Source organism: Nicotiana tabacum, chromosome 24 (assembly GCF_000715075.1).
Source record: "Nicotiana tabacum cultivar K326 chromosome 24, ASM71507v2, whole genome shotgun sequence".
Classification (NCBI taxonomy): Eukaryota; Viridiplantae; Streptophyta; class Magnoliopsida; order Solanales; family Solanaceae; genus Nicotiana; species Nicotiana tabacum.
The window spans coordinates 15,102,177-15,116,938 of NC_134103.1; the positions used below are offsets into that span (position 1 = coordinate 15,102,177).

Below are 14,762 nucleotides of genomic sequence, written 5' to 3' on the forward strand. Positions count from 1 at the left end.
GTTTACAATTCTAATTGGTAAGAAAATTGAAAGCGAGAAAATTTAGCCGCAACTTGGATTCAAAACCAAACTGTTGGCCTGGAGAGACGAGGACGCGAGGCTTGAAGAGGAACAAGATGCACCAGTTATTTTTCTTGAATAAAATGTACTCTATTTGGCATCAAAGAGTTGTAACAAAGAACTACCAAACTAGCAACGTGAGTATTCTAGAAGTTATATTGTTTAACTCTTCCATTGTAATATTGGGATTTAGTTTGGTCTTTAATTATAGGGACTAATATTAAATATGAGTTTTTATGATAAAATTAATTAGTTGTTGAATTGGTGATACAAAGGAATTACAGAGAATTAGTTTGATAAGGACATGGCAGCCTAAATTGAGGTTATTCTAAATGGAACTAAGGGTAAATCATATAGAATAGCACCCGTTTATGTTGGTAGTCATGAAGTTGACACTTAGACTCTTGTTTGTGATAATATAGATTGATCTAAACTGTAATGACCAAACCGGTCATTTTAACTTTTAGAACCCCGTTCTCCTAAATAAAACTCCCTATATATACTTTTATTAATTTATGACTTGCGTCGATGGTTGGTTCGAGATTTGGAAGCGTTCGAGTTGAAATCGGAACACTTGGTTCCTTAAGTTGACCTTAAAATGCTAAGTTTGACTTCAGTCAATATTTTGAGAAAACGATCCCGAAATTGGGTTTTGATGGTTCCAACAGCTCCGTATGGTAATTTTGGACTTAGGAGTGTGTTCGAAATTTTATTTGGCAGTCTGTAGTTAAATTAGGCTTGAAATGGCTAAAATAGGAATTTAAGTTTGGAAGTTTGACCGGGGAGTTGACTTTTTGATATCAGGGTCGAAATCCTGTTTCGAAAATTTTTATAGCTCTGTTATATAATTTATGACTTGTGTGCAAAATTTGAGGTCAATCGGACATGATTTGATAGGTTTCAGCACCGAATGTAGAAGTTGGAAATTTTAAGTTTCATTAAGCTTGAATTGGAGTATGATTCGTCGTTTTAGCATTGTTTGATGTGATTTGAGATTTTGACTAAGTTCGTATGATATTTTAGGACTTGTTGGTAGATTTGGTTGAGGTCCCGAGGGGATCGGGTGACTTTCGGACGGCTAACTGATCATTTTTGACCTTTGGGAGATTCCTGATAGTTGCTGGTATTTTTCTTCTGATTTCCTTAGACGAAATCGCGTAAGTTCATATGCGATCGTGTAGGCTTAATTTGGTAGCTGGAAATTTGTTCTATGCGATCGCGTGGGAACGTCCGCGATCGCGTAGGTTTGAGCGAGCTGTGCTATGCGAACGCGTGACTAAGGTCGCATTTGCGAAGAGGAATGGAGGGAGGACCTGGGCCATGCGCGCTTAATACTTCGCGATCGCGTGAGAAGATTCACAATCGCGTAGTTTTGTGGAGTCAGTACTTCGCGATCGCGTAGAGTTAATTTTGGCAGTGTTAAAATTGTGCTTCACGATCGCGTGAGGAAGTTCGCGATCGCATAGAAGAAATCACTGGGCAGAGAGTTTAAGTTCTGAAAATGGGATTTCGTCCCATTTTTCATTTTTACCGATTTGGAGCTCGGATTGTGGCGATTTTTGGGAGATTTTCAGAGAAAACAACGGGGTAAGTGTTCTTAACTCAATATTAGTTAAGAACCTCGGCAGTATAGATGCATCTATGGATCGCGCCGCACGTCACTCGGCAGTGTACATGACACTCTAGATCAGGCAGTACGACCTCGGCACAAATCGTGCCTAATAATAATAATAATTACACGATACTTTGATATTTTAATTGCAGCTTGTGAATTTAATTAATAGATTGAAAATTGTTGCATTTGAAGGAATTAATTATTTCTAATGGTTAAATAAGATTATTGTTAGCTCTATGAGTCATGTTGATTTAAATAATTCCATATTTTATTTCAATTATTATTATTGACCCTTAGTGAGTGTCAAAGTCGACCTCTCGTCTCTACCTCTTCGAGATTAGGCTTGATACTTACTGGGTACACGTTGTTTACGTACTCATGCTATACTTGATGCACTTTTTGTGTATGACCTGAGACAGGTGCTATCGTTGGACCTATCGGTGCGCACCCACGTTATTCAGAGGCTTAGTGGTGAGCTGCTTTCTGAGCCGTTCTGAAACAACTAATGCCTCTTCCTAAAAAAAAAAACTTATTTCTGTCTATTTTATTTCAGATAGTATTTATAATTTTTGTATAATCTACTAGATGCTCAAACACTTGTGACACTAGGTCTTGGCACACACATTAGTAGAATTTTTGGATTTAATTATTTTTTTGGTTATTTTAATTTACCAGATCTTTTCACATTGTCTTGATTATTGCAAGTAAGAAGAGTTTAATTATTCAGTTAATTTTAAAAAAAAGGATTGAATATGTGTTTAAATTACTAGTTGGCTTGTCTAGCTGTAGTGTTGGGCGTCATCACGACCTATAGGTGAAATTGGGTCGTGGCAACATGGTATCAGAGCACTAGGTTCACATAGGTCTCACAAGTTATGAGCAGAACTAATAGAGTCATGCAGATCAGTACAGAGACTTCTGTACTTATCTTCGAGAGGCTATAGGGTGTTAGAATACTACCTTTCTTCATATTCCATCGTGCGATGGATGTAGTACTAAATATCTTTCTCTTATTCTCTCACAGATAGTGAGAACACGCTCTAACGAGGCTCCAGACCAGGGAAGAGCTACTCCCCCAGTTGTTAGAGGCCGAGGGAGGGCTCCAGCCCGTGGTAGGGGACGAGGACGTCCCAGGACTGTTCCAGTTAGGCCGCCAGTGGGTCCAGCAGAGGATCCCATCATTGAGGAATAGGGCAAGGTGCCTGTGGCAGAGCCAGCTCCGGTGAATTTCACATCTGCACCGGGATTCCAGGATGTCATGGGTCGTATGCTGCGGTTCATGGATACTATGACTCAGGCCGGTTTATTTTCGGTAGACCCAGCCATATCTCAGGCGAGTGGGGTGAGCACAGACCCCCACCGCACAGGCTTATAGGCAGGCAACTGCTGTATATCAGACCCGTGGGTGGAGCCCAGCCAGTGGCAGCAGCTACACCTAAGCCCAGGTCAGTTGCAGCTGCTGATCCGTAGAAACTATTGGACATATGGACTAGACTACATCCTTCTGTCTTTGGGGATGAGCGACATGAGGATCCCCAGGACTTCATTGATCGGTGCAGGGACAGACTGCACACCATGAGGATATTGGAGTCTCATGGGGTAGACTTTGCTACTTTTCAGCTAGAGGGCAGGGCCCATAGATGGTGGAAGTCTTATCTTCTTAGCAGACCAGCAGATTCTCCTCCCACGACTTGGGACAGGTTCACCCGTATTTTCTTGGACAGGTATATTCCGCCCTCCCAGAGGGAAGAGTTGCGGTTTCAGTTTGAGCAGCTCCAGTAGGGTCAGATGTTAGTGACCGATTACGAGGCGAGGTTCTCTGAGTTATCTCGCCATGCACATATGATACTCCCTACTGAGGCTGAGAGAGTGCGGAGGTTTGTTACTGGTTTACATACTGGCATTCAGGCCACTATGGCTCGAGAGGTTGAGATGGGTACTTCTTATGAGCTAGTCGTGGAGATAGCCCGGAGGATTGAGGGTGTGCGTCAGTGTAGCTGAGAGCAGGTTATGAGAGATAAGTAGTTTAAATATTCTGGAGAGTTCAGAGGTGATCCGTTTGGAGGCAGAGGTCAGTTTGTGAGAGGGCAGTCCAGCAGACCCCCATATCCAGCACCACCGCCTCCTCGGGGTGCTCCAGTGTGACCTTATTTAAGTGCTATACCAGAGAGTTCTTATCGCCCACCAGCTATTCAGGGTTCTTCCAGTGGGTATTCAGGTCACCAGGGCCAGATTCTTAGTCAGGAACCCATTGCACCGAAGAGTTGTTACGAGTGCGGGTATTCTGCCCCAGGCTTCGAGGTAGACCAGTGCAGCAGGGTCAGCAGCCTATGATTACCACACCAGTTGCTCCACTAGTCGTCTGACCACCAAGAGGTGGAGGACGTAGGGGCCGTCCTAGAGGTGGAGGTCAGCCAGGCAGAGGCCAGCCAATTGGTGCCCCAACTCGGTTCTATGCTTTTCCGGCCAGACTAGATGCAGAGGCCTCAGATGCCGTGATTACAGGTATTATTTCTGTTTGCGGAAAATATGCCTCCGTATTATTTGATCCAGGATCTACATATTACTATGTGTCATCTCTATTTGCTCAATTTCTGGGTGCTTCTCGTGAGTCCTTGAGTACTCCTGTTTATGTGTCCACTCCTGTGGGCGATTCTGTTGTTGTGAATCGGATCTACCAGTCCTATATTATTACATTCTTTGGTTATGAAACTAGAGCGGATCTTCTACTGCTTGAGATGACCGACTTTGAAATCATCCTGGGCATGGACTGGTTATCTCCATATCATGCTATTCTAGATTGTCATGCCAAGACTGTTACCTTGGCTATTCCAACATTTCCTAGGCTGGAGTGGAAGGGTTCGTCTGTTAGTGCATTTAATCGGGTTATTTCTTTTATGAAGGCTCAATACATGGTTGAGAAAGGTTGTTTATCTTATCTAGCCTATGTTCGGGATACTACTGCAGAGACTCAGACTATTGATTCAGTGCCTGTAGTTCGGGAGTTCTCCGATGTATTTCCTTCAGATCTTCCAGGCATGCCACCAGATCGTGATGTTGATTTATGTATTGACTTGGCTCCAGATACCCAACCTATATCTATCCCACCGTATCGCATGGCTCCGAAAGAATTGAAAGAATAGCTTGAGGAGTTACTAGCCAAAGGGTTCGTCAGACCGAGCGTATCACCTTGGGGTGCACTGGTATTATTTGTGAAGAAGAAGGATGGAACGATGCGAATGTGTATTGATTATCGTCAATTGAACAAAGTCACTATTAAGAACAAGTACCCGTTGCCGCGTATTGATGATCTTTTTGACCAGTTGAAGGGTGCTAGGGTGTTCTCTAAGATCGACTTGAGGTTGAGGTACCATCAGTTGAAGATTCGGGAGTCGGATGTTTCGAAGACTGCTTTCCAGACTAGATATAGTCATTATGATTTTCAGAGAAAATAACGGGATAAGTGTTCTTAACTCAGTATTGGTTAAATTACCCAAATCCATCACTGTTTTTATCATTTAATTGGTGAATTAAGTTGGAAAAGTTTGAAAAACCCTCTTGGATAGATTTGAGGATTTGAGGACCGAATTGTTATCGGAATTTAGTAATTTTGGTATGGGTAGACTCGTGGTTGAGTGGGCGTTCATATTTTGTAACTTTCACCGGATTCTGAGACGTGGGCTCCACGGACGATTTTTGAGTTAATTTCGGATTTTTACTAAAAAATATAGTATTTTCTTATGAAATTGATTCCTATAATTTTTAGTGATTGTATCGAATTATTTTTGGCTAGATTCAAGCCATACGAAGTTGGATAATCGAGAAAAAGGCCTACTAGTAGATTAAATTGGAGCAAGTTGAGGTAAGTCTCTTGTCTAATCTTGTAAGGGGGAAATTACCTCATAGGTAATTAAATTAATAATTGTTACTAATTGTGGGGACTACGTACGCACGAGGTGACGAAAGTCCGTACGTAGCTACTATCTATGCTAAAGTCTGGGTAGTTAGGACTCAAAGCATGAATTATGTGCGTAAATTGTATCCTTTATTTATTTAAATTATTTGAACTATATTGTGAAATTTTAGGGAAAGTTAGTAACAGTTGGAAATCTCATATATACTTAATTTTCTGTTTAAATTAATTAATTATTAAAAGAAATTGTTCATCCTCTCTAATTAATCTTATAATAAATATACTCTCATTCCGGAGGTACATAAGAAAATGTCCTCCTTTCTTGTGGAGCGGGCCGAATGCCTCAGCAGTATAGATGCATCTATGGATCACGCCGCACGTCACTCGGCAGTGTACATGACACTCTAGATCAGGCAGTACGACCTCGACACAAATCGTGCCTAATAATAATAATAATTACACGATACCTTGATATTTTAATTGCAGCTTGTGAATTTAATTAATAGATTGGAAATTGTTGCATTTGAAGGAATTAATTATTTCTAATGGTTAAATAAGATTATTGTTAGCTCTATGAGTCATGTTGATTTAAATAATTCCATATTTTATTTCAATTATTATTATTGACCCTTAGTGAGTGTCAAAGTCGACCTCTCGTCTCTACCTCTTCGAGATTAGGCTTGATACTTACTGGGTACACGTTGTTTACGTACTCATGCTACACTTGCTATACTTTTTGTGTATGACCTGAGACAGGTGCTATCGTTGGACCTATCGGTGCCCACCCGCGTTATCCAGAGGCTTAGTGGTGAGCTGCTTTTTGAGCCGTTCTGCAGCAACCAATGCCTCTTCCTAAAAAAAAGACTTATTTCTGTCTACTTTATTTCAGATAGTATTTATAATTTTTGTATAATCTACTAGATGCTCAAACACTTGTGACACCAGGTCTTGGCACACACATTAGTAGAATTTTTGGATTTAATTATTGTTTTGGTTATTTTAATTTACCAGATCTTTTCACATTGTCTTGATTATTGCAAGTAAGAAGAGTTTAATTATTCGGTTAATTTTAAAAAAAAGGATTGAATATGTGTTTAAATTACTAGTTGGCTTGCCTAGCTGTAGTGTTGGGCGACATCATGACCTATAAGTGAAATTGGGTCGTGGCATAAACAATTTGTATGCATTGTTCGAGGCGGCACACTTGGTATTTCGACACGAGTATTGTGAGTAGTAATCTTACCGCAATTTTTGTTTTCATAACTTGCATGATTTACACATGATTTTTAATATAAATATATTACCGATTATTTTGAGTTGCATGTGGGACAAGTCTTTTACTCGATATGATACCGAAATAGTTATTTGAGATGATTACCGTTGTTTTAATATTCTTATTGTCACTAGATATGTTTTACCGTTACTTGAATTTACGGTTATCGAAATAAAATTACATGATTTGATAAGGACCGAAATGCCCAATATTATTTTAAAATATTTTCGTATGAGTATATACGGATTACAGAGACAAGTATAAATGAGAGTAGACTTTGAAGGATCCCGTAGCTAACGATGGGTTTGTTAGACCTGGTGCACCTTGTAATTACCGATTACCGTTACAACCATCGCTAGTGGAAAGGTAGAACTAGCATACCGTTACTGATTTTCCTCGAGTAGGGACTACCGTTATATTTGATTTCTTGCGAAGAAGTCCACAGTTATACCGATTACATGATCCGTTCATTGAAACCTCCCAAACATGAATATTGATATTACACTGTGTTTATCGAGCTTATTAGCAAGTTTTCAATTGAATTATATTACATGAAACACGTGATGAGACTGATTATTGTTTATTATTCTGAAAGGGCATTCTTATGATATTTTCTGTTAAATATACTAGCATGTTTTTTGACTTGTCCCTATTAAAAACGGTTGTGGTTAAGTATTATTACTCACTAAGCTAGCGATTCACTCCCCACTATTATTTTTACAGAGGCAGCAGTAAATGCATGCGAGGACTCCGTTAATTAGAGTACATGAGTTGACAGTTCCTGGTGAACCCCGCATTTATTCGCATGGGCAAAGATTGTTATTTATTTGTTATAGTCTCTTTCTTGAAACTCTTAGAGTCTCTCCATAGTTATTTTTATGGGTGTCATGAGTATTCTTTCGTTATTTTAGACTTATGATGGTATTGCACTTTCTTATCTAATTTGGAGATATATTAGTATTTCTGGCTGTTAGTGGGTGGATTATTACTGGTTGAGACTTATTTTGGTTAATTGATAAAGTTATTGTTGTTTGGATTGATATTAGGATGTTTGGTTATTGATTTTGGGAAAGGAAAGTGTTTGGAAAGTCCAGAATCAGGGAAAACTCTGTCCAATTTTCTGTAAAATACCGATGAGGCTTACTTGGGGGCACTTGCTCCTAGGTGCCGATCATAATTCTATACACTATTTCAATCTCACTCTAACGTATCTTCCACTCCCCCCACGTTTCTCTCTCCACAAACTTCAGTATCCCTCCATTAACGCCTATTTTCACTCTTCTTCAAAAATTAGTTTATATTTTTTCACTCTTCTTCAAAAATTCCTTTCCATTTTTATAGATTCAAGCTCTAAATACTCTATCACACACCTCCATTAACGTCTGTTGCTTGCTTAACTTTCAATGAAGAAGAAAACGCTTTCGAAGATCGGCCCTAATTCCAGTAAGAGAGCAGCAATTCTACCATTGATAGCCATTAAAAAGCTTTGAAGCTTTGAATTCGAATTTGAGTTTTCAAAAACCATTATTTGTTTGGATTGGGTGTTGTTGCAAACAATTGAGAATATTGTTTGGAGTTTATATCTCATTTTTGAGGGTGTTTTGGTAAAAATTAGACTTGATTTTGGCTGAATTTCAGATTGAAACTCGAAGAAGAAGAAGAAGAATAAGACATGGCATACATTATACTTACGAAATTGTAGTAAAGTTGTAGTAAAATTGCAGAAAAATTATATTCTGTTGTTTATATATATATTTTTATTTAAATATTATATGAAAGTTGAACAATATTGTATAAAAATTGTATTTAAGTTGTATGATATTGTAGTTGTATATAACTTGGTAGAAATAACATATGAAAGTTGTAGATAAGTTGTATAATATATAATTAGTTGTATGAAATTTGTTTTTACTATGTATAAATTAGATACAAAATATACAAAAGACATATTGTATAAAAATTATATTTTAGTTGTATGATATTGTAGTTATATTTAACTGTGCAAAAATAATGTATGAAAGTTATAGATAAGTTGTAGATAAGTTGTGCTTTTACATTGTGCTTTTAAGCTCTTTGCCTAAACGTGTTAAAAATGTTTAAAACATTACTGAGTTTCATGAAATACCTTGCAACTTAATTCAGATCAACTTCTCATAAAAGGTAAACTTACCTATCTTCAGCATTACATGCCAGAAGGATTCCATCTTATTTTGCAGGAAAAAATATAACCATTGTTGAGTATGATTTGTAGAATAATGCCCTCCAGATATATTCTATCCAACTAGGGCTGTCCTATAAATTATTACTCCTACCTAAAGAAAGTGAAAAACATAGGATATAATTTTTTGGAAATGGGTGCCCTTCTGATTTTGTATTTTGAATAGTAACTTCAACAAGTTCTTAATTGGATAATAATTAAATAGACTTGATGGACAGGGAATAGAGTCTGATTCCCTTTTAAGGATTTAAATTAGAATTTTGGTTTTATCTTGAATCCTGATAAAAAGAACTTGTAAAAAGTTATCCCCAGATATTAACCTAATCTTCCTGTTAATTATAGAGGAATTCTTACTAAATTCCAACGTAAAGCTGAAGGGTTAAAAAGAAGAAGAAGAAAAAGGATCAGAAGAAATAACACAAAATTATAAGTACTATTAAGACATGGTTACGTGATCAACCAGATGAAAGAGTTGTCCACTGACTTGATCACTAAATTGTTACAAGGGTGGAAGATTTGGAGAGAAAAGGGGAAAGAGGAGAGAAAAAAAGGAAAAAGGTATAACTAAATCTCTTGATTGAAGACACTAATAATGGATTGGGAGCCTTTTAAGGTGGAATGTATATATTTTGTAAACAAAACTTATTTACAGAGGCGGACCTACATGGTCATTAGAGGGGTCACCGGAACCCGTTAGCTTCGGCAAAAATAGTATATATATATATAGATTTTATGTGTACTGTATATCTAGATAGGACCCCTTAAATAATTTACTTGGGCCCTCTAAAAAACAAAAGCTGGAAGGCAGCAGTGGTTGAGCTGTTTGTTTAAGCATCCTTCTAACTTTCCTTACCATTTGGTCTAGTGTTCGAGACCTAATTCAAGCAAAATTAGCATTTTTTTCTTTCTTCTTTTGTTTTCTTTTACATTTTTGGATTCGATGATAGTTTCTGTCCTTTTAACCTTGTAGGTTTCGAAACCTTGGCCTCTAACGCAAAATTGAAGGCTTCATTACAGACCTAGTAAATCAGTTTTGTCAAAATATTTTATAACAAAACACTGATAACAATGTTTATTTTTGCATATTAGACCATTGGCTCAAGAAAAAAAATTAAAGAAGCAAAATTAAAGAAGCAGTGCCGAGCGACACCGCTTCTATCAACATTGCTTCCTATAGCACCTATTTTGCAAAGTAATCTTTCACTCTTTGCTTAGTGCTTTTTCTTTCTTTAAAAATTTCGGATTGTTTATATATTGCGGATAAGTTGTCATACTTATTAGTTTCTTAAAGAACTGCACACAAAATTTTATCGTTAATTATTGGCATATTAAAGGTTGGTGGTGCCTCCGTCGCGCTCAAATCCTGGGTCCGCCTCTGCTTATTTAGGTCGAGTAATTAACTAAACGTGGACATTTTTGGTAATAAAGTTTCATATAATATATAGGAAGGTAAAAATCCCTAAAATGGGTCATGACATTAACATCGCATTTGCCACACACGAAGAAATAGTATCTTCGATCTCCCTTACACATCTCACTTGCATTCTATAATTTACTTAGAAAAATTTATGGATCTATATATTTTGAACTTAAGCAAAAGTTACTTTGCTCAAGGTTACATCGCATCAAAATACAAAATACGAAACAACAGAAATTAAAAGAGAGGACTAAGAATTCAAGCATTTTATGTAGCTATCAAATCAGAAATGTCAGCTATGTAACAAGTAAGAATTCTTAAAGTTATACTAACCCTCTTACCAATGCCAGTTCCTTAAAATAACATTATGATATCTAACTTTCCTTCAAGAAATTTATATGCACTGTTGTTGGTGGTCGAAGCTGGAGCAACTTCCTAGCTATATCCAATGCTTCTTCAGCTTCAAGTTCTAAGTGCTCCATGATGCTCATTGTCACAAGTGATGGCGAACTAAAGAGAAGGAACCGAATAAACTCAATCTCAGGATCGAAACCTGTGACTTTCGTTAACTTGACCAGATGAAGTTTGCTAAGGGGAAAAGTTGTGCAGTCCATGAGTTTTAGATAACCTGAGACTTGCTCTTCTTTAGTGTCACTGTAGAAGCCTACATGAATATAGAGCAAAAAAACCAAATAAGTGCTTAGTCGTTTCGATAACAAAAAGGGGCAGTCTAGTGTACTAAACTCCCGCTATGCGCGGGGTCCGGGAAAGGGCCGGACCACAAGGGTCTATTGTACGCAGCCTTACCCTGTATTTCTGCAAGAGTCTGTTTCCACAGCTCGAAGGTAATATGACAGCAACTTTACCAGTTACGCTATAACAAATTATCATAAATTAGATGGAGTGTTACAACTTACCTCAATATAAAGTTCTTGCAAATTCGGAGCACTTCTAATCAAACAGATAACAGCAGATATCTGATCAAAGTCCATAAAGTTTACAGCTTTGAGTTCGATAAGCTTTAGAGAGTCTAGCGACGTTGATAGCATTTGCAGAACTTGAGTTTCAGCTAGGAACTGAAAGAACGATATGTGAAGACACATTTCAATCAGATTAGGAATGATTGTGAAGGTAAAGATAAACTTGATTTTAGCAGTTGTTTGCAAGGTGAACCCCGAAAAAAACTAATTTTTCAAGATATAAGAAGCCCTTGAACTCTGGTGGAGGCAAGAAATCAAAATTACGGAGCTTCAAATACGTCAAGTCCAGATAAGAAAAGAAATAAGGAGGTAACTTATGACGTACAAAATTCTTCTTGTATTCTAAGGTTAATTTCTTGATATTCTTCGTAGATAAATATAGCATCCATTTGTTCACCCAAGTGTACTGAACTTAGGAATGCATACTTTAAATCTTTCTATTCGGCCAGGATGAAGCATAAGAAAATTGGTGACAATTTCGTTCAATTGATAGTTGAAAAATATCCGAGTTTTCTTCTTCTTGGCGAAGTCAACAAGTTCTTTGCAGAATTGGTCATCAAACACTAATTGCGGAATGGTTAAGTAGTTTAATCTCCACTTCTTTGAAAGAACACTCGTTCTTATAGCATCACGTATAGGCATTTTTCCAAGAATGCAATCTATTACATTCCTTGGCAAGTCACTGATTATATCCTCATCATCAATTGATTCTTGACGTTTGTGTGGTTGATTTCTTTTGATACGTTTTGGAGGCATATTTTCCTAAGAATGAAAATCAAACACATCAATGCAATCAATTCCACTTTTTCCTTTGGAGTAAAAAAAATACAATACATCCCATTGAAACACCATGATCAACATAATCACTACATTCGTTCTCACGCTCTTACTGTCTCAAATAGGAAAAACAAATCAACATACAACAATAACAATAACTATGTCTCAGTCTCAAACATGTTGGGCATGACGATATGAATCCCCATTCCTCTCATTTAGCTCAATTCATCATAGTCATTTCCAAAATAATATAAAAGTACGAGTAATAAAAAAATCAGGTATTCAGAAACAAAGTAGCAAGATATCTATTCATCCTAAAACAATCAAATATAATGAAAAGCCCAATGACCCTCTGAAGTAAATATAAAGCATGGTTTTAATTCCTATAGTATTGCTTAAGCTATATTGAACAGAAAATTTCGGGGGGGACTGTGTTGTAAATTCGGAGAAACTAAATTTTAATGTCGGATATTCTCATCAAAATCAAAAGACACCAACACAGAAACAGAAGGCAGAAAAGTCAAGAAATCAAACGTCTCTATTCCGATATTTTTTGGTTGTTACAAGAAAGTGCTATTATGGAAAATATATATTATAACATAAAAATTAGTTTCATAGAAAACTTAAGTGCTGTTATAGATTATATATGTTAGACAGATATATAAAAAGAAGTCTTAAGTGCATAGCAGAATAGAAAAAAGAAGAAGCAAAAAACCTGGAATTAACCATAAAAACTGATTACAAACTATTGAAAAAACTTACAATTTGATTCCCGTTAGTGAATAAGGAACTTGATGAAGAAGTAAGAAGCGGCAGAGAAATTATGAAGTTGAAGGCGGTCAATTTTATATGTAATTTATCCGACAAATAATTTTTGGGCTTGGATCAATGTTCTTCTCCCACTCAAATTGGGGCAAAATTGGCAAATTGCTTATTTAAACTGGACAAACTAACCCAAATAACAGTCCACCTAATACGTTAAACTAAAAAGTCCTAATACCTAAAATACACGGAGTACCTTATTTTTTCAAAATAAAACCGCCTTGTCTCATGATCTTTAAAACCTAGAATTTCCGTCACCTCTTCAATCTCACAATATTTTGCAGATTTGCCTTGCCATTTATTTGGGGTAAGAAAATTCTCTCTTCTTTTGCATATTGTTGTATAAAGCTACAATGAGTATTTGCTGATTGAATTCATGATAAAAATTCTAAGAGTCATCCTTTAATTTGTGTTGGAAATTATATATTGTATTTAATTCTTTTTGTTAATTTTTTTTCTCAAAAGCCCCAAAAAAGTTAGGAAGATATGTCTCCAACATGTATTAAAAGAGGCAGAAGCCGAGAAGATATAATCAGCAACTTGCCAACTGATGTAATATACTGCATTCTAGGGAAAATGCCTATACGTGATGCTATAAGAACGAGTGTTCTATCAAAGAAGTGGAGATTTTGTCACTTATACATTCCGGAGTTAGTTTTTGATGAAGAATTCTGCAAAGAACTAAAAAGCATTGCAAGAAAGAAATCATGTGTATATCAATTTGATGAATACCGTGAATATATGTATCAATTTGATAAAATTGTCACCAAGTCTCTTATGCTTCATCTTGATCGAATAGAGAGATTTAAAGTTTGTATTCCTGATTTCAAGTCAGGTTGGAGGGTTCTTGATGTGAACAAATGGATATTATACTTGTTTTCGAAGAACATCAAGAAACTAACCTTAAAGCACAAGAGCGGACATATTGAACATCTTAGGTTACCTCCTTATTTCTTTTCTTGTCTGGACTTGACGTACTTGAAGCTCCAAAATTTTGTCCTTTCTCCACCACCGGAGTTTAAAGGCTTCCCTAATCTCGAACAACTGATACTTATTGAGGTTGATCTTCCAAACATCTGTTTTGAAAGTATTCTTTTCGGCTGTCCTGTTCTTGAAAGGCTAGACTTGCACTGGTGCTCTGGTATTCATCATTTTAATATCAGCGGTTCTAATCTCAAGACGTTGCGTGTTAAGGATGATGATGAGTTTGAATCTATCTGCTTAGTAGACGCTCCAAACTTGACTGAAGTTTCAGTTAGTCTAAGAGGGGAATTTCTGAAAGGCAATCCTATCTCTGATTTGATTATGTTTATGGAAAGGTTATCTAAAGTCAGAATACTTCATCTTAATGGCAAGTTTCTGCAGGTTAGTGCTACTGAAATTACATATAGACGTCTCTATTATATATCGCGTTGCTAAAATAAAGTTAAAGAATGTTAAACCCGAAGAGTTAAAGGTAACTTGTATTAATTAAGATTGATGAAGCCAAAGAGTTCTAGGCCCATGTTTATATGGCAATTTATAAAAAATACCAATTTGTTAGGATCGGGTTACCGGGTAGTGCAGAATTTATCCAAACAATGTTATAATGACAATAACAAAGACAATGCAAGTTGATAATAACGGCAATTAAAGAAGATAAAGAAGACACAAATTTAACGTGGTTCGATCAAGGTGACCTACGTCC

At 36.8% G+C, this 14,762-nt stretch overlaps 1 protein-coding gene across 1 annotated transcript; it reads left to right on the plus strand.

The window, feature by feature from the left end:
• Window positions 1–13,561: 13,561 nt before the first annotated feature.
• Window positions 13,562–14,494, plus strand: LOC107766365 (F-box/FBD/LRR-repeat protein At1g13570-like). The gene has a single exon (XM_016585137.2). It carries the CDS (start codon window positions 13,562–13,564, stop codon window positions 14,492–14,494), a length of 933 nt encoding a protein of 310 aa, XP_016440623.2.
• The last annotated feature ends 268 nt before the right edge of the window (window positions 14,495–14,762 follow it).